General features: G+C 38.1%; 2 protein-coding genes across 2 annotated transcripts; one reads left to right on the forward strand and one right to left on the reverse strand.

Annotated features, from left to right (window-relative positions):
* Positions 1–5,998: 5,998 nt before the first annotated feature.
* LOC140940407 (uncharacterized) lies at positions 5,999–9,560 on the reverse strand. Its single transcript, XM_073389378.1, has 5 exons — positions 9,421–9,560; positions 8,205–8,422; positions 7,585–7,811; positions 6,797–6,858; positions 5,999–6,345 (listed from the first exon to the last, which is right to left on the reverse strand). The coding sequence occupies exons 1-5, from the start codon at positions 9,475–9,477 to the stop codon at positions 6,214–6,216; spliced, it is 696 nt and encodes a 231-aa protein (XP_073245479.1). The 5' UTR covers positions 9,478–9,560; the 3' UTR covers positions 5,999–6,213.
* Positions 9,561–9,590: 30 nt separating this feature from the next.
* LOC140940406 (cytokine receptor-like factor 3) lies at positions 9,591–20,291 on the forward strand. Its single transcript, XM_073389377.1, has 7 exons — positions 9,591–9,721; positions 13,485–13,595; positions 13,996–14,240; positions 14,858–14,942; positions 15,995–16,169; positions 16,424–16,682; positions 17,881–20,291. Exons 2-7 carry the CDS (start codon positions 13,516–13,518, stop codon positions 18,378–18,380), a joined length of 1,344 nt encoding a protein of 447 aa, XP_073245478.1. The 5' UTR covers positions 9,591–9,721; positions 13,485–13,515; the 3' UTR covers positions 18,381–20,291.
* Positions 20,292–20,605: the final 314 nt, after the last annotated feature.

Here is a 20,605-nt window from a genome sequence, read left to right on the forward strand (position 1 = left end):
TGTATTTGACGCTTGTGCTTTTCGTTGTAACATTTTTAAATGGTGGAGACTCGGCAAAGAGCGAGAGCGCATTCAAGTCGAAGGAAAATTACTGTCCTTATTTTAAAAATCGGGCACCCAAGCCTCAGCCAGATCTCAAGAACTGCACATGGTACAAAGAGAAAGCTTGTTGTCTTCAGACCGAAATAGACCTTATATTTCCGCTGGTTCTTCCTCCGCTCGGAGCGAGCGACAAATGTTTGCGCTACACGAATTTCTTAATGTGCTACGTGTGTGCACCGGACCAAAATTTATTCTACAAGGACGAAAGATTGACTGTATGTGAGTCTTTTTGCGATAAATGGTTCGCCGCCTGTGGTACCGCGAAACTTAAAGGAATGAAAGTCAAGGATTTGTTTGAGTCTGGAAAAGATTTTTGCTTGGCGAGGAAATTTCTGGTTGAAAGTGCAAGTGAGGCAGATTGTTTCAGCTTTGAACAAAAAATCCTGAATTCAGCAATGTCCAGTTTGGTCGCTTTTTCTTCGTTGTGGTTTTCTGGCATTTCAACGATATCGATACTGTATGCTATTTTCTGAATACAAATGCAAGTCGGTTGTTCAAGAGGTAAGTGGTGTCTCGTCTTCTTACTTTGTAGCGAATGTTTACTTTTAGAAAGGACAATATTGTGTCGTTATTTTATTTATTTATTTTTTCATGTAATCTTTTTCAGTGGAATGAACCACATGTTGCGTGACGAAAAGTAGGAGCTGAGGGTCATACGATTTTTAAGGGGGTGGTACAGATGTATTTGTCAAGCTAAAGACTTTTGGGAAAGTTAGTCCCGAGGCAATAATTGAAGAAAATAAAATAATCTGTTGTAGAGGTCAACAGCATTAAATCAGGCACAGATCCCATAATAAACAATGCATTTCATACAACTACTGGTATTGATGTGCATTCACCAAGGAGGGGAGGTGAGGTGAGGGGAGGTGCACGTGGGGATTAGACCAAACCTTTTAAGAAATCTTGGGACACAACAGTTACTGGCCGGTGAGACTAGTCCCACTGTAAAAAGAATTTCACTGTATGTCATTCCTATAGCCAGACCAGTCTAATAATTACAAATAGCATGCACCGTTGATGTAGTTATGTGTTTTCATTGAAAACTCTTGGGAAAAGTTTTTTCCATAAAGGACCTACCAGTGCAGTTAGGCAGTGCTGATGTTTAGTAAGCGCACTTGGTCAAGTTCTTCTAGGTATCACGGGAGAAGGCAGCTGTAAATCAAATGTGCAGAACACTCGACCATGCCTTTTCATGGGAAATATTTTTCAGGCAACCCTAAGATTATGACATCTGCTTTACTTTAATTTTGTAGTTTTAATGCGGGGGAAATAGTGTGAAGAAAACACAAAAATAATTTCTCATCATAATTTGCAAAATAAAATTGCAAAGAGCAAACAACTACACTACACAAGGTGAGGGGTGGGGGAATCCTAGAAGCAAAGTTTCATTTTTCTTTGCATTGCCATAATTTCCCAGGCAACATTCCAAAAAATAAAAGCATTTTAAAAATTACTAGCTAACTGTTCAAACGTTTTCTTTAATCCTAGAAGGGCCAATCCCAGAGCCTGGCTGCATCTGCTTGGCATTAATTGTGGAATAAATTCTTCAATGATGAAACAAAATTAATGACTGATGAGAGATGTTAAGTACAACATTGCAGTCTAGCTGCTTGCAAATAATGAGGCCAGTTTTTTTTCCTATTTTTCTAAAATTTACTTGCGTATACTGGAAATATGTATAATTGTTGATTAATATATAATAAACCTAACTTTGGAATTTAGTTTTGAATTCTTTTGTCTAATTAAATGTACTTGTATTTCTAAGAGTAGCAAAATTCCCAGCTGTCCAAAGAAAGTATTGATTTGTGAAGCCTATGTTTACCAATGCACCCTCCCCCCCCCAAAAAAAAAAGGAAGAATGGTGGTGGGTGCAGCAAATTCTGCAGGGGTTGGGGGGGGGGGGTGGGGTGGGGACTGAGAAGGGGCACAATTTTTAATGACCACACCTGCCTTTGAATTTCACCTGTCAACACTTTGACAATATCTTTATTGATTTGTTCATTCCTGGCAGTCCCTTCAGGGCTTTTTAATTATTATGTCCTTCTTAAACTTAGACTGCAATGAAAACTTTTAATAGACATTTGGCCATAGAGTACACGACCAAGACATAATGAAAATGTTTGGCAAACAGATGTCTTTCAGTACAACTTAGTGGCAATTTTAATTTAGCTGCTACTTTCACATCTCCTTTCCCTACAAGAAATCAACCCACCCTTTAGCTGAAATCTGTTACAGTTTTTTTGTGGTGGATTACAGCAGTACATTAAAGGTCATCAAAGGATCAAGAAAATAACTGAAAAATATTTAATAAAAGTCAGTTGATTCAAAAGCATTTAATTTCAACCATAATTACTATAGAGCATTATTATATCATAAACGCATTTCTTCGCATCGGCAAAAAAAATATGTTTCCTTTTTTTTCTTTTTTAGTACAGGCATATTTTATTAAATTACTTTGTAGAATTAACTCAAATGCTGCAGGCAATATTTTGACTGGCTGGTAAGGAAAATATAATATGTTAATTAACATATTGTATGTTTGTATTTCATATAACAACACTTTGAAGCAAATAATAATTTAAGCACACCAACATAATTGCATCTGGGGGAATATGGTAATTGTAAGGGACAAGCATATATTTCACTCTACCTTTGACATTCCTCTTGCTATTTGTAAGAGAAAATTACAAGAACGATAAATATTTTTGAACTTTGGGCTATAACTCTCATCGCCCGCGGTTAAACTTGCTAAACAGTCATTGAACTGATTGAACAGTCTGGAATTTTAATCCTTCAAATAACATTGAATTTTTAGTATGGAACTTATACTGTTCTTTTTTCAGAAATATACTATAAATTTTCTCTATGTTGAAAGAATTTTTTTCGCGCGATCACGTTCGATTTCATCGCATGTCGCAATGTACACTTGTACATTGGCTGATAATCCTTTGAAATGAAAAGAACAAATTACCATAATGCGAATCCTTTTGTGTACTTTTTGCTTTCATGATATGGCGGAAAACCTTCTCTTTCGTGTTGAAACCTGACGCAATCTCAGGCACATTTCGGTTTGTTTGTTTAAAAGTTTGTCTTCTCACAAAGCCGAACGATGAAATAAACATCGCCTGTTGCCATTTATAAGACCACTCTCTACAGGATTTTTTTGTGCGTGCTTTTCAAAATTCTTCGATGAATGACTAATATATTACTTACCATGTGGATTACTGATTATACTTTCAGTTTAGTAGTAAAGTGTACGACAAATATGGATGGGTTGTCTAAACGTCCTGGTCGGCCGCTAACGTGATGCGGTTGGCTTTCGTGACTTTTCGATCAAAACAAAACACAGCGCTTACCGAAAAGCGCAAACACGACAAACCCCATGCAAAAGTCAGTTCTTTGCGATCCACTTTTCACTGTTGGCCTTGGCTCGAAAGTAAAGCACTTCCCGTTTGCTTCCATATCCGTCTCAAAGCGACGCCCTTTACAAAACTGCTCACCATTCTTGTAGATGTACTTGATTTTCCGTCCCTTTAGCACAGCGTTTTTGCAGGAGTCGTAGACGCGATCACAGAACTCTCTGCAGACAGTGAGTGTGAAGTCCTTGAAGAAGGTGTTCTGATTTGGAGCGCAAATGTAACAGTATAAATAGTTAAGATATTTTAAGCAGTCACCGCTCGCGCCTATGAGTGGAGTTAATTGGCGGAACGCAAATTCGATTTCTTCGTCATAACAGCAAGAACGCTCTTTATACCAGCTGCAGTTTGCGAGATGTTCCTGTCTTGACGGACCCCGATTCTTAAAGTAGGGGCAATATTGGAGAGGTTCACTGCGTATCACAGCATCATCTTCAGTATTACACACATTCCAATATGCCCCGAACAATAAAAAAACAACCACTCGATTTGCACTGAGTGACTTCATAGCATGTCTCTCATGAATCCACGGGTAGCCGCCTTGTTCACGCTTGAATCTCGTTTGTTTGCTGAAGATGTGCGTGTCCCGTCGAAATGAAGCTCGCGCCCCATTGATTAGCACTGTCTGATAGTAAAGGAAGAAAAACGTTCACAATTTGCCATATTTGTTTTGTGTCTGAGCGTGTCACTGATGATTGCACCCACAACACTTCAACATTTTTCGCCTCTCAAATGCAGACTCGATTCAGAGTGATGAAAGAAACAGCCGCCGGAAGTATCACTACGGATCACCACGTGACGTCTTTGACGCCCTTGAAACTGAACTATACATCTCAAAGGTTCGTGTGGGGAGGTCAAATAACCTTCGAATTTAGGGGAGGGTGACAGGACGATTAATTCTGAGATTCTCAGTCAATCAAAAGAAAATAGTTGGGGAATTGGGTGGGGCTTAACCCTTTAAGTCCCAATAGTGACCAATATCAGGAGCCTATCAATTTTCTTCTACCGATATCCATACATTGTCAAGAGATAAGGTTATGAGAATTAATAAAATGATCACTAAAGAGTAAATGCCTTGATCTTTTATCAAATTCTCTCAACACATTCTTAAGGAAAATGTATGGAGATCAGTGTGGAGAATTTGTATGTGTGTATTGGGGATTAAAGGGTCAACTAAAAGTGGGGCGGGGGGGTAAACCTTGAAACAGTGCTGTTGACAAGACCATTTTCAGCAAGGAAGTACACACCAGCAACTCCATGGGCAGTAGATCCCTGTTCCATGTACTTATTATGAACAGTTTTGCAGTTCCCAGCCAATAGCTACCACATGTGTGTGGTACAGCTGGTGCTTAAAGGAATACTTAGCACCACTAGGCTTATCTATAAAGAGCATCTCAGTACAGCCAGGTGGCTGTACCATGTCCTTGGCTGCCATTGCCCAGGTGATGCTGCTGTGCACATGCATCAGTGGATGGCCATACTGCGAAGTTGGTAGTGGCCGCTATGTATGAATTTGGTCTTGACAACAGTATTGTGTTTCACTAAGGTCAAATACCCCCCCCTCCTATTACCCCGCTTTTGCAGCCCCGCCTCACTTCCCTCAAATGGTGGTGAGATGCAAATACCAGTCAATTGCACCTGCCTCCTCTTTGTTTTTTGCAGTTTGGTTGCAAACAAAGGCAAGCGTGAAATGCAAGTAACTTGTGAGTAAGTGTGAGGGACGACAGGAAGGAAGGAGAAAAAAAGAGATGCGAATGACCATCTCGCCCATTTTCTCCTTCCCACCTTTGTGCATAAATTTGAGAGAGATGTCTGGTAAGGAAGTAGTAATAGTGCAATATTATTGCTCAAGGTTGATCTGTCCAAGAGCTTGGCCCAGCAGTAAGGATTATTGCAAAATAGTCCAGTTTCGAATTAGAAATTACCGCTGAATACAAACATTAATGACACATTCATACAGGGTTAGCCTCGACATAAGGTAAAATATTCAGAAATTCCAGTAAGTAAGTGTTTGATATTTGAATATATACAATAGACAAAGTAATAAACAGGTCTTTCTCTCGTTAGAATTTGTGAATATATTTACTTCAGGTGGAGGCTAAGCCTGTAAAAAATGCGTCATCACTTCTCTAATAATATTTCAGCGGTCATAGCGAACTCGAAACTGGACTTCCTCCAGAAAGCTCTGTAGGCCTTGAAATTCTCCAAGTAGTATACATGCTAATACAAAACAGTTACACTAAAATAATAATAGACACAGAGTTTTTTACCCTCAGTTTAAATGTTATTTATTCTTTACACAATGGAGAAATTTTCACACAATCTCTTATAATTTGTGCTTCACAAGATCAGCATGATAATTACGGCATTCTAATTATTACGACAAAAAATACAAAGTAATTAATACCAATACAGCACTCTTATTCCACGTTGGCGGTACCTACTGCCAAGGTCTTTCACATCGTTTTTTATTGTGGGGGGGGGGGAGGTGGGGAAGCAAAACCTCAATGTTTCTTGTGTAGCAGCCAGCTTTGATTTTCAAAGAAAAACCTTAACGAATGAGGAATGATCCTGGCTGTAAGAACAAATTCATGGGAAAGGTTCCCCCATCTACACAGTTTGTCCTTGTCCAGAAAATGAAACAATAATATTGTTTGATAAAAATATCATTCTTTATGTCTGATTGCCTTTTTCTTCAAAGTCTTCGTTTAAGTTTTCTTGCCTTTCGAAGAAGCTGCTGGCTTGCCTTTTTGTTACTAACTTTTCTCTTAGCTTCTGTGGTGTTGGACGTGTTCTCAACGGATTGAATTATGGAGTCATCTACACTCTAGATGGATAAAGATAACAAACATTTGAGTTCTACAAAGACTATCAAAGCCAACAACACTTAACACAAAGCCATGAAATATTAGCTCTGTGTGGCAAAAATCTGTGTGATATTTGAAGAAGGTTAACTGGCATACACAGTTATTTAGAAAACAGGAATTGTACTCAAATAAATTTGTGCCTAACATCTCAACTTTATTTTGAGACATCCAAGTTTGGGAAAAATTCAAGGACTTTTCCAGGATTCCTTGAATTCGAGAGCATTTCTAGGACTTCCTCCGAAATTCATGGACTTTTCAAGAATTTGTGTACCCTGGGTTCCACAAGATGTCAACACTCACCCAGGTGGGAACTTCAAGGGGTACGGGCCAGTATGGGGGTAGGAGATGTCTGAAAGTTAAAAGGGTGTTTCTTTGTGCTGCAGAAACTACTGTTGGTAAGGTATTGTCTACCTCGATATCCACTTCTGAATCTTCTGATATTTTCTCCACAATCTGGGGCATCATACTAGATGCTGAGAGAAGAAAAAAATCATTTATTTAATTGAACTAGCATATGTACTTTAAATGCATTTATGCCGTCCTGTCCTTCTGAAAAAAAAACAACAACAAAGAAACAAAGAATAAACACATAGTACCATCATGTTTTAAGCAAATGAGAAGTTTTATCACCACCCCTAAATTCAGACAAACCTTGCACAAAAGCTGCACAGAAAGGTTAGAAAATCTGCCTAGAACTGTGGTGACTTTAAAGGAAACATGGTACTGTATAAGCTTCTGACTGCCTAAAAGCTCCCTACAAATTCTCTATGACCAGCTACATGTAACATTGACCCAATGTGCAATATGTTCTTGATATCCAATGAAAAGACAACAGAGGTGCAGGGTATTGATTTTACAACTGGGAAACAGGAAAATTAACTGAATAATTCTACAAGAAGAAAGTCCTATGTGTACATCTTCAACTCTGACACTCGAGCTACAACTTGACAACCACAAGGTCCAAAAAAACTACTCATGCACAGCACAATCAACCTAATTAAATTATTCTCTCATGACACAGGGTGACTGCAGAAAATTGAAAAAGGCAGGCAATTGATGACTGGAACTTAAAATTCAATCAGCCTTGGTTGATAACACCCTCCTCTATCTGCATACCGGTAATTCTTCAGACCATATATGGCAATTAATAGTTTTATTTAAAAAAATTGCATATTATAATATAACTATTCTTTCCACACCTTGATCCATTGACGTTGGACTTGTTGTTGATGACACTCTGGTACTTGATGAACTATCTACCGCTTTTCCTGAAAGATGGGTTTGAATTTTGACCGATCTTGAGGTTTTCTTGATACTTTTTGCCCGTTTTCTTCTTGATGGCCCAGAAGAGTAATCTTTAAGAAATTCCTCCTCATTTACATCACTTGTCTTTGATTTCAATTCTGATTCTTCAGGAGGTACCATGCTGTTAAAGGGGAAATATATTCAGTAAAATAAACAGTCAGAATATTTAATTTTGCATTACCGGTCAAAGCTGCAAGCATAATATTATTGACATACAAAAAATGTAAAGATGAATGAATAACTAAAATAATTTTACTAACTAGCACATTCTATGTCCTCTGGTTTTACACATGTTGTTGTTGACTAGATATACATAACATGCATGTAAGGTGATTGTGTATATAAGCTATTGAGGGTCTCATGTTTTATGATCTATCACTTGAGTTTTCAAGTAAAGATGAGGTTCCATAATTTTTTGTAGGTCTGATTATCCAAGGTCAGAGGTCTGAGATTTCTACCACATTCCAAATAGAATAAATTTGATATTTGCTTTATTAATGATATTATTAACTACCTTAAGGAGTTTACCAGACTGATTTCTTCTTCTACAGCAAACACAAGTCCAGCATCAACTAACACATCATCAACCTTGTAACTAAGTGGTATATCGAAATGAAACTCATTTTGTAAACTAGAAATTCTTAGCTTTGGTTCATCAGGGTATAATCTTTTAAACACATCTTCGGTACATTTCCTAAAGGTAGCCATTGTCCATTCCCTTTCAGCTAAGACCTGTAATAGAACAATAAAGTGATAATTCATCAGTTTAATCTAAGTTCTGTCTATCATTGGTTCGTTGTTTTTGAGGGATGGGAAAGGGTGGCAAAGTGTTGGGAGAATGCACTCGCCTTCCACCAATGAAGCCCAGGTTCAAATGACAAAGGTAATGCCATCTGCCTGAGAGAGGTACTGTAGGGATGTTTGAGTAGGGATGTGCCATTGGCAGCCCGGATCACGGACCCCTTAGCATACCTAGTTCAGTTAAATTTTGCTACCCTAAACTAGACTAAACTCCCAAAGAAGAAGAGCCACTTTGTGGATTTGCACCACTAAAATCACTATTTTATTTATTGTTTATTCATTTAACCCTGTGTCGGAAAGTTATCTCAATCCTCAGATGTAATGGGTAATCGTCTATTGGTAAATGTTAATGTACATGAGGAAATGTTTACCAATGTTTTTTGGCAAACCAACCAATGTCCCACTTATGACTGATATATAGGTTATCATTAGATCCCATAGACGGTAGCCCCTTCGGACACATCATGAAATTTACACAAAGTAGTTTTCCCTTTTACTGATTAGGGTTAAGCAGTGCCTTAACTTATTAGGGTTAAACACTGTTTCGAAACTGGTTTGGTTTTTGTGGAGGGGGTTGGGCTTGATGCTATATGTACTTAAATTATTTCGCCTCTTCCAGCAAATCCTCAGTGGTCTTGTGGTTTAACCACAAGTAATGGCGTAGCATATTGGACCATCCGGGTCGTGGGTTCGAATCCTACTGTCTTTCGCATCAATTTTTTTTTCTTTCAGATTGAAGAGACTTGAAATATCATCTAAGTGTGATATAAAAGCAGAAAACAGTTCTACCTTGTGTACATTTCATGAGGGGAGAAAGGGGCTACGGGCGATGGGATCTAATGCTGACCTGGTATATATGCCTCAATGATGACACCCTAGGGTTTCAAGCTGTAACAGTTACTCTCAGTTGTAACTGAAGTTTTCCTTACCAAAAATCGCTTATCTCTGGACGAGCAAACCATGTTTATCCTTAACTTCCTCTCCATAATTCACCCTACACCGATTCTTACAACCCGATCCGCCATCTTGATTTATGAATGAAAACTGCTGACCAGTAATGCGCAATACTACCACGCGCATGTATTCTGTCAAATCCGCTTTTCGTTGAAGGCGTCGTTGAGGGCTCAATGTTTTTGTGAAATTGCTTTGATCGCAGCTGTATCTGGCAGGGAGTCCTCCGATTTCTGTTTCCCTGGCGTCTGGAGATATTTCTCCTTCACACATTTAATGGTATGGAAATATTTCTTTGCTTGTGTACTATAAGTACTGTCAAACACGATTTATTGACTTGAGCGAAACTAGAATAGTTAGGGTGTTAACCACAGTGAAAGTTATGGTTTCTTAATTCGTGCTTGGCTTAAGCTTATTAGTTAGCAGGTTAATTTGATGCAGTCTCTCTTCCCGAGAGTTATTTTTCTTTTGCTGGAGTGAACAAGCAGAAATCTGTCATGCATGATTATCCAAGGGCAGGAATCCCCTATTTAGCTAAGGAACCTAAGCAGATATTTCCAATTTACGTCAAATCCTTCTACTCATGCAAAGCTGACATCCTAAGATTACCTAAACATAAGAGTTAAATTCGAGAGCATAAATAATTTATTATGGAAGGAATTTTAGCTTTATTACATTGTATCTATTCGTTATTATAAGGAACTGATCTCCTCTATTTCTTGACCTGGTCCGTGTTAATATTTGGTAAACTCTGGTGATGTAGAAGTAATATCGCACATGCAAATAATCATGCTTTAGCGAATAAATTTAATTTGGATTAGAGTCTTGTTCAGTAGGAGTAATCCGGCTATAAACAATGGCTTGCAGTGGGAAGGGAATGCAATTTAAATATATTGTGTTTATCAAAGCTGTATATATTTAATGTATTTAAATCATCACATTAATTGAATAGTTTCTTCCGAGCTTCCATGCCTTTTACAGATCCTAGATGGCAAGCTTTTATTGTCTGTGTAGAGAATTTTGTGAAAGCAAGGGGGTTTGGAATATGTGTAATTACTAACTCGAAAATCCATGAAAAAAGCAAAAACATGCAGCCATTTGTACTTTTTGCATGTAAACACTTCCAGTTGGTAAATAAACCATCCCAGATCAGTCTACGTGGAGTTTTACTGTCTGTATTGATTGATACAGTCTGTCATTCGTCAAGAATAATTAAGGGAGGGGAGGGGGGCTTAATAGTGAGGGCAGGCTTATTAACTTTCTTCCCCTGAAAGGCGGGGCTTATTAGAGAGAGGGGGCTTATTTTAGAGGGGCCGGGCCTTATAGATGATGTATAGTAAATAAATTTATTCTTTATTATTATTGCACCAAATGGTTTTCCTAATGTTATTGTTAGACCTTATTTACTATAACTATTGAGGCATATACCTGTTTATCATTATGGGAAAAAGCTGGAAGCCAGGTCACAGCAATGATATGATTTATAGCCTGCATAGCAGGCATTATTTTGCTGAAAGTGGAGGAGATAAAGTCAAATGCAAAGTGAGAGAGGCAAGTGCAGACCCAGGGAAGAGGGTTAAACATTTTTTCCTGAAAGCAGTCTATTGACTGTCGACTGATGTTCCTCTACCTCCTACTTATGTTCACCATCAACATTAACCAAGTTAACCAATAAAACTGCTTTCAATCAGTAACGTGTCTTCAAACTAACCCTTATTGTAGTTTATCTCCTTTATCACAAGGAAGAGCATGAAAGATGTTGTTGCTTTTAAGTGAAAGTTTACCTACTCAAAAAATGTGTGTTTCTCATAGTGAGTTTGACCAGCAGGCCATCCTGAAGAAGTAAGACTGCACAGTAGACTGTTTCAAGTATTTGTTTTTCTCACCCTCATCTCAGGCTCTGTGCTCGTCTTGCACTTTGCAGTCAACTACTTTACACTTACCTTAACACAATTGCCCCAGAAATTTTGCCGAAAAACCCGTTTTGAAGCTAGTCAAGTGGTTTTCCAGTCACTGTGGTGCTATAAAGAGCTAAAACTTACCATTAAGCCATTTACAGGTCATAAACGTCACAGCTTTCTGATCCAGATGCAAAACATTAGCTTGCAAAGTTCAGGCATGTGCAAAAAGAAAAATTTCAATATAATTTTTTGGTTTTAATGTGACACAGCAGTCTTGACTTTTCCTTTTTCACCTTCTCTTCTCCCCTCTTTTTTCACTTGTCTTGCCTAATTTTTTATTTCTTTTGCGGGGCATTTAGTCGGCTTCATTTTTAGGATCTTAAAAATAGATGAAAGAAAAGGTAGGTGGGTAGTGGAACAAGATTTTCAGGTCAATGTTACTTGGTTTTTTGCTGTTTCCTCTGGTGTCCTTGGCTGAATTGTGCTCATTCTGGTATGGTTTGAAAGATCTCTTCACTCTGCACAAGTTAGTGGGCAAAGTTGTCCTTGACCATTAAAACTGATGATGTCAGAAGCGGTAGAAGGGATGTGGATCTACACGGGCGGTTACGGGTGGCTCGCAGGCGAATGGGTTAATAGTGCTTGTTGTCACAAAGTTGGCTATCTCCACGTTGAAAGTCACTGTCTTTGTATATCAAGAGGGTTTGTTATCCTTTTTGGGGATTCATGTAAAGTAGAAAAAATAAGTAATAATGTGTACATTGTACTTGATTTATATACTTACAGGCAACTCTCTCAAATATGCATACTGCTGGTGCTGTCACTTATTAGGGACTTTAAGCAAGTCATTATGGCAACCTCTACTACGGCGGTCGTGGATGGGGATTCCAGGGGAGAGTACGTAACCGTAGCCCACAAAATTTTAACTTTAAGCAACCAGTGTCCAAACATTGACTACAGTGAAACACTTCATTAGTGAAACACGGTGAAGACATAATTAGTGGATAACCAGAAGCGTCAAATACTCTTTTGATAAAGTGAAAAATAATCTTTGATAGGTAAAACCAGTGACTGTAAATAATAGGAAAAAAGTCAAATTTTATACTCACGTAGTAGCGACCACGCCACAAGACAGGTCTTCACATTGTTGGATTTAGTGCTACAGCGAAAGGTCATTTCCAAGCTTGTGCACTGCATCATTTTTGGGCTTTTTTACTTCTGGCCACCATAGTAGAGGTCACAGTAGCAATTTGCTTAAAGTCCCTTTTATATGTCTCAAGGAGGAGTCTGCGCATGGTCATTGAGTCAAAGGAAATGATACAAGAACAGCACCGACCAACTCCTCTTTAGAGTGGGTAGTGTTCGTTATGAAAGGGTTAACTCACAATTTCAATTCCTTACATGAACTTTTGTCACCAATATTAAGTTATGAGAAATAAGTATTTCATAGAATGCACATTTAGCAATCTCTACAGGTAGTTTACTAAAACAATTTAGTTAAGTAGCTGCTCTTGGATTTTGGATTATGATCCAATTTCTTGAATAGTTCTGGAGAACAGAGGAAGCCATTATTTCTAGTTATGGCCAAAGGGATTTCTGATGATGATAGTGGGCTTGCATAGTGTAGCAGACTTCTCCTTCAAGTGGAAACTTGCTGCACTGTGGAATTCCTCTTTATCATAAATGATGACTTGAAAGATCCGAAAAAGCTATGTCCTGGAATATCCTGAAGATGCACATCAGTGTCATACAGGGACTCTGTCTTGCGTAGTGTAGTCTCATATTTATCGGTGTATAATACATACTTTATGATGTCGCCAAAGGAGACTACTTGGCGCTTCTCTTGGCGTTGTTAGACCTCTCAGGGAGGCCATACTTTAACTCAGTATGACAGCATTTGTTAATCCTTTTTATACAAGTATTTTTTAATGCACAACCCAGGTGATACCTGTATTTGTAGAAGTATTAGCTTTCTGTTGGAACATCATAAGTGTGACCCAGATCTGCAATTTCTGACCTTAGAACAGTCCCCCTCCTCCCTCCCAGGTTTTAAGAATCTAACATTTGATTCAGTGTATGGTATTATTTTATGTCACATGCTGTTAGTCTCATCTTATTATTACATTTATTTTTATCTCCAGTTTGTTAGTGTTCATCACAATATGAAATAAAATGGAAGAAGATATAACAAATACTAGACTGGCCATCAAAGAATCACTAAAAAAGCTAGATGAGTACACATCCTATCTCAGGTATTTCCTTAGTATTTTCGTATGAGGTGACTGTTAGATGACAAATCATAGAAATCAAAACTTGCATTTTGCATTTGGCATGCGTTTTGGGGATATATTAAACCTGAAATAAGGGCATTATCACCATCTTATATTTCCTCATGTAGATTATACTTTTACAGTCAACTCTCTGTAAGATGGATGCCTTTAAGACCTGCACCACATGTCCATTTATAGAGATGACCGTCTTATAGAGAGTCAGCTAAAAGGAGTAAAGAAGAGGCAGGGACCAACTCTAGGTGTCTGTTTTTAATTAGCAAGGTATCCATTAAGAGGGAAATGACTGTGCTAACAAAATTTGTACTGTATTTGGTAAAAATGGGTCAGGCGGTGTAAGTGATGTGCGCTGTTTTGTTCTCAGATCAAGATTAACAGACATCAAATCCACACGGGATGGTGTCAAAAGCAGTATTGGTATTGCACACACCGAAGTTGAGGAGAAATTTAAACACTTGAGGAATGAGGTCGCACAGATGCTAGACTGTAGGGAGAAGGCTATTCTAACTACTATTACTGAAATAGAGAGGAAGGACCTTGATCCTTTAAACAATTTGGAAGACAAAATCAACAGAGAGTTAGATAAAACTGTTAAACTTTTAGAAAAAGGTAAGAGGCTGCTGACTATCATTATTTAATGGTTTTTATTCAATGAATTTGCAATACAGGCATTACTTTTTATCGACAAAAAAACAACAACTGCCGTTCCCTTTTTACTTTTCACTTTATAGTCTGGCCACAGGGACAATTAGTAACTGCCAGCAACAAAATCTGAAAATGAATATCAATATTGAAATAAGATCATTTTCACAGACATATCTATAAATTCTTTGATGTCTGTTCTCTTTGCCACAAATTTTGCTAAGGTAAGTGCCTTTGCTAGAGCACTTGCCAGCTATGTACTAGACACTTCTTGTTTTACCAAGAAGTCTTTAAAAATAATAGAAAATATCACAGGAAAAGGGAGAGGCGTGGTCCCCTCGACCCCACCCTTAAATCAGCCTGTGATGGCTGCAGCAGGAGAAGTTTGTGGAGTGTAAACCTGTATGATCAAAAATAAGCATCTTGGTTAATTCTGTTCCAGTTTAAAAACGGAGCTAGTAACATCTTTGCTTTTATCTTTCTACTTATCGCTACTTTTGATTATTCAGACAGGTAGAAAAGTTAAAAGCCAGGAAAAAGTTGCATTCAGATGTTATGCACATTTTCTTTTTCTCTTGTCTCAGGAAATTCCTCCTTGGATAAGGATGACGCAGTTCTTCGTAGTGAAAGAAAGAACTTGCAAAATGAGCTGCAAATCTCTCCCATGAGGTATTTATAGTACATTTTGTTAACAAAGCTTAATATTTTTCCCCTCAAGCACTACTCTTGTAATTTAGTCAAAATATTTGAGAAAGGGAATTAATTAAAAAACGATAGTATTATTGACCAAGTTGTCTAGAATACGTATGACTACCATCTAAAAAACAACTGCATTTGGATACACATTTACTGCATGTCCCCCTCCCCCGCCCTCAAAAAAGGAAAACCCTCATACCTTCATACAATGGCTGTAATTGAGTCCTCTTAAATTCCTGGTGTGGCTTTAAAGAGCACTTTCCTGTTAAGTGGCTACTGTATCAATTTTTACAGCACTGTTCATTGCATATGATCATAATCATAATCATCTCGTAAGAGATGTACAGTACAAATACCACCAGGTTTCTCAAAATGTTTAATGGCACTGGACAGACTAAAAGATTAGGCAGCAAGGCCCAGAGTGGGGACCTGGTGGGGGGTGGGGGGCAGTGTGGTTTGCACAGGTCTTAAACAAGGAAAGTTTTAAAAAATTTCGAAAGTGACAGCTAAACCTAAGGTCTTGGAAAACTTAAAAAGGTCATGGAAAAAGACATGGTATTTGAAGAGCTCAAATGAGTACGATCCCGGGAGGGGCAGGGGGGTACTCCCTTTAATGAAGTATATCAAAGGGCAAGGAAACCTTTGATTTTGGTCTGTAAAAAGGCCCAAAAGGCCAACAGATGCTTTTTTGGTTGTGGGAAAGTCAAGAAAACGTTTTGCTTTTCTAATATATTTAAGACAGTGCATTTACAACGTTAAATAGGATGCAAAGCTCTAAACAAGGTAAATGAAAGGGGTACCATTTCTTTTCTGTCACAAATGGTATATAAAAGGGTGAGTGGTTGGACCTCAGGGCAGAGCATCCCATATAAACCTTCTTTGAGTACTCCCCTCCTCGCAAGTGTGGACTATCTAATTCATGATACACTTGGAAATAAAATGCCAAAGACAAAAAATTGGCCTTAAATTTCACATGGGTTCCCCAGGCCTTTAATGGTAATAACATCCTTTTAAACCCATCTTAGGTATCCTGATGCACCATGCATATCTCAAACACTGTCTGTCACGTTCAGTGACAGTCACACCCAGTCACTAAGAGATGCTGTCAGTTTAATTGGAGAAGTGTCCATGACTGGTTCACTTCAAATAGCAGAGCTGGTGGAACAACCTGGAGCTATTCTTGTTCATTGGTATGATGAGGTATGTGTGGTTCCACCTTGGAAAGATTATTAAATGTGGTTTGTTGTAAATGAAGAGCTTCCCTCTGCATGTGCTACCAATTAAATCGTTCATTACTATTTTATAATCATAATGAAGTTCCAAGAGTGCAACTTTTTCTTAATAACTAGGTTAATATAATAATGATTATCATAGTAATGATAACAATAATAATAATAATAAATGAATGAATGAATCAATATAATGTGAATATAATATTATTATATTCACTGTAGACATGTTCAGATAGTGAGTCAATAACAGATTATAGTGGAGTCCAGGAATACATGCTTCAGTATTGCCGCACAAACAACAAAGGCAACAGTGATTCAGTATTCAGCACTGTGTACTGCGGAGAGGAGTCATCGCATCTAGTGACAGACCTGGAGCCACATGTGTCATATACTTTTCGTGTCTGTGGAAGATTTGGCAGTGAAGCAAAGTGGGGATCATGGAGCATTCCAAGAAATGGAATAACAACACTTGATCAGCATGGTAATGATTGCAATGATTTGTGACCGTACTGCACTGTTGTCATTAATTTGATTTACTATTTTCTGCGGCATTTTGTAATAAGAGTTGCAGCAATATGTCATAATTACTTCTACGCATTTGGTAGTAATGGTTGCGGCATTTCATAATAATCATTGGTCTACCCAAAATGCGTTGTTATTGCAAAATGCCACAGAACAGTTCTAACTGCTCAGTTTTTCTGTGAGAATGTTGTGCACATTACTGTTATTCTTTCAGTTTTATTTAAATCTGCCTCTTAATTATTCTTAAGTATAAATGTACATTTTTCTAAAATAATCACTAATCTTATACTGTGTTGTTGTCGAGTTAAGGACAGCAAGGTTAATGATGATATACTATTTTTGTTTAACTCTAAAAGGCCCTTACCAAAAATCAGAACTGACCAGGTGCATTGGCCATTTCTAAAATGAAATATTTGGCTTTTCTCGGAATTTTCGCTAAAGCCTATCTGTACCTGACAGTCTGTTAAGGAATAGACCAATTTGACTGCAGGATAGTCCTGGATTCTTTAGCTTATAACTGTACTGATCTGCAGGCCAGGCTGAGTTCTAATGAATGGTAAATGCCCTAACAAGAGTCTCTTCAAGGGAAGGAAAGGTGATGTTCGTTTATAAAACATAATGCGTCAGAGAGAAAAAAATGGTGCTGGGAAAAGTCTGTTTGGTCTAAAGAGGATGGAATGACAATCATTCAAAAACTGCATTTTGCAGACTTGTTTGACTACTGTTGACTGTGTTTGAGTTCCTGTTTATATGGAGAAAAGTTCTTCCCAGCCAAATCAACTTTAGCGAGTATTCATTAAAAAAAGGTGACCCCTTCGCTCCGAGCCAAGAGCTGGCAACAGTGCTTGTGCATGCGTCTAATTGTCTTGCCTTGACTGGGTGAGCCAAAGTGTTTATGGTGAGAAAAGTTGGCCCTGGTAGGAGGGTAAACCTACCATCACAAGCCAACTTTTTGTTTCTCTTGCAAACGGTTTGACACGTTTTGTAAGGACAGTAATGTATGAAAAGTTGGCTTGCCCAGGATAGTTTAGGTAGGCGGGTGACACTTCTACCTAAGACAACTTTTCCCCATACAAACCAGGGGCCTGACTGTTGACTCAATTTTGCTTGTCTACTGTTCTTCTTGTTTTGTATGTAACTGCCTTTCTTTGTTCCAGAATGGTCAGCTGATGACTGCTTCAATCAAAATAAACTTGCTGTGTACCAGCTGAGCAACAGGCGTAAGACTGCAACAAAAGTTTTTCCAGACTGCTCCAAAGTGCTGCGGTCAAAGACAATGAGTTACAGACTCGATACCACGCTAGCTTTCAAGATCGACGAAACGGGTGACCCAAGTAATGGAGATGGCATTGGTCTTACGACTTCATCTTTTGATTTTAGCAATGCAAAGCAAGTTTTACAGTGCCCTGGCTCTGTTAGTATCAATTCCAAAGGGATCGTATATGTCAATGGATCGTCAATGACAACTAGATTGCCTCAGTTCAAGCGAGACTCCCTTGTCATGTTTGAAGCCGGTAGAGTTTCCAAAGACAAGCTACGGGTGTCAATTACTGTGGATGATAAACGAGTGACATTTGATTGGCAGGTGGACAGTGATGGGGACGGATTTTACTTTGCAATGGGATTTCAACATTCAGGTTGGCAAGTCTCTGTCTAACATCCTAGACCAGTGCAGAGGGGACAATATAGAAGTGATATTTTATGCCAAGGAATTTTATTTTCAGTCCCATTTTATGACAAAAGTGATACATATAGACAACTGAATGCAAACAGAACAAGGCGATCTTATCTTTGCTACAGTTGAAGGATAATCAAGACTGGGGACATTACAGTACTTAACGTCAAGAGATACACAAAGCCCTTATTTCTGTTGCTTAAACACATTATAACATGTAACTTGCTACAGTACCTTGTGCAGGCTTGCCTTTACGTTGTCAGTCAGCAATGGATTTATTAGAAGACAGGAGATGGCTGATCAGATTTGATTTACCTCATAACAAACACTAAATTTATGGCCAATATTAGTCCAAAGCAAAACACTTCCATGTAAGTCTAAAAAGTCCATCCGATAACTTCTTTTAAAGAATTTTGCTATTCTTTTCTTTTTTTCTATACACATAACTCTTTATTAATTTAGAAATCAAATCATTTTACTTGCGAATTTGCCATATATTACTATGAATAGTGATCACGGCGGCAACGAAAACGTGAAAAAAAAAATCACAAACAGCAACAAGTTTGTACGTGCATTTCTACGCTCTCTGTTACCTTTCTTTGCCGTTTTCTGAACTACATCGACGGGAAATTTCATAGTGCATGGTTTTAGGGAGAACGTGAAGAGGCGGAGAAGCTTTTTTCCCCTGAATTTGGACGCGAGCCATAACAATTCAGCTTCAAAAAAATTCAGCGATATTTGCTTGGAGAGACTGAGCGAGTTAGAGTAATCATACTGATGTTTAAAGAACGCGATGTCGCTTTATTAGTGACGTTCTCGTTGCCACCTTTATTGTGGATGCTTAGGCTCCCTTAACATGGTATATTTGAAGGAATGAAATATCAGTCGATCTTATTCTCTAATTTTTGGTTTCTATGCATTGCAAAGTTATGTTCATCTATCATTTTCTAATCTTTCTGATCTTAATGCAAAGTAGTGCTCATAAAAATCAGCTACATTCAAGATAAAACAAAAATGGAAGTTGAAAAGATTTTATTCTGTGTCGATGCAAAAGATGTAAAACAGTTAACTTATACAGTTTTTAATGTAAGAAAATATTAAGAAACTCCCATCTTTTTCGTGATACAGTAGCTTCAATTTAAATGATGGAAAATTTTCGTGCAATAACTATGGTTATATTTAGTCAAAGGCACGACTTTTATTTTTTCTTGTGAGCCAAATACCCCCGAAACATGCGACAACATTAGAGAGATTTAGGTTGTTTACCATTTACATTGGCGAACGGGTCGGTTTATGGTTTGAGCAAATGGTGTGAAAAGTTCAGGACTGGTAAATTTCATGCGGAATCGTGTGTACCATTTGCACAAATCACTTCCCTGTACCTAAAAAAGGCCGCCACAAAGCCTGAAACTGGTGTCAAAGTTGGGTTTTAATAAATGGTACACGAATTACCCCTTGGAACATTTCGTCCGGAAAACAGGACTACCTTTTCAGATGTTCCATTTACTTTTCAACCGGATTTTGCGGAAACTTTTTCGCTAATGGTAAACAATCTTAAAATCACGTTTATGGAAGACGACAAACGTCAGTTTCTACTAGGTGACCAATTTTTCCTTTACGTGTCGTTTACAGTTCATTTTTCATACACTTTACAGTGTACTATAACTGAGCAAAGAATTTCATTTGTTTTAACGGGGAATTTCAAGTTCGTTACGATATCGGGATACAATGACGTCCATGTTACCATAAACTTTTTTCAATGAACTAAAGCGCATTGTTTTATGTCTAATGCCACCACTGGTACAGTTTCTAGCCTGTGCTTACATGTACACCAAATAGTGATTTAAAATATACCAGAAAACGAGTAAATAAAACGATGTCCTTATCCTAAAAGTTGGTGTTTGCAGTTTCTTACTAACGAGGGGTAAATTTCTCCGAAGACCATGGAGTCAGGCTGGGATCAATTCATGCTCATGAAAACTTTCGCGAATGTATTTTCAGTACTGTTTTAGATTTCGATTACTTTAGCTGGACTTGTAAATACACTTGTTAACGTTTTATTGAATTGATCATGTGACCGTTAGTACAGGTTTGACCAGCGTGAGCTTAATGGAGAAAAGATGTCGACCGGTTATGGGCTCCTGATGTTGACAAGTATCCATCACAGCTTGAATTAACCTCAACTACTAAACGAGAAGGAATAGCTC

The sequence above is a fragment of the Porites lutea genome, chromosome 6 (assembly GCF_958299795.1).
Source record: "Porites lutea chromosome 6, jaPorLute2.1, whole genome shotgun sequence".
Classification (NCBI taxonomy): domain Eukaryota; kingdom Metazoa; phylum Cnidaria; class Anthozoa; order Scleractinia; family Poritidae; genus Porites; species Porites lutea.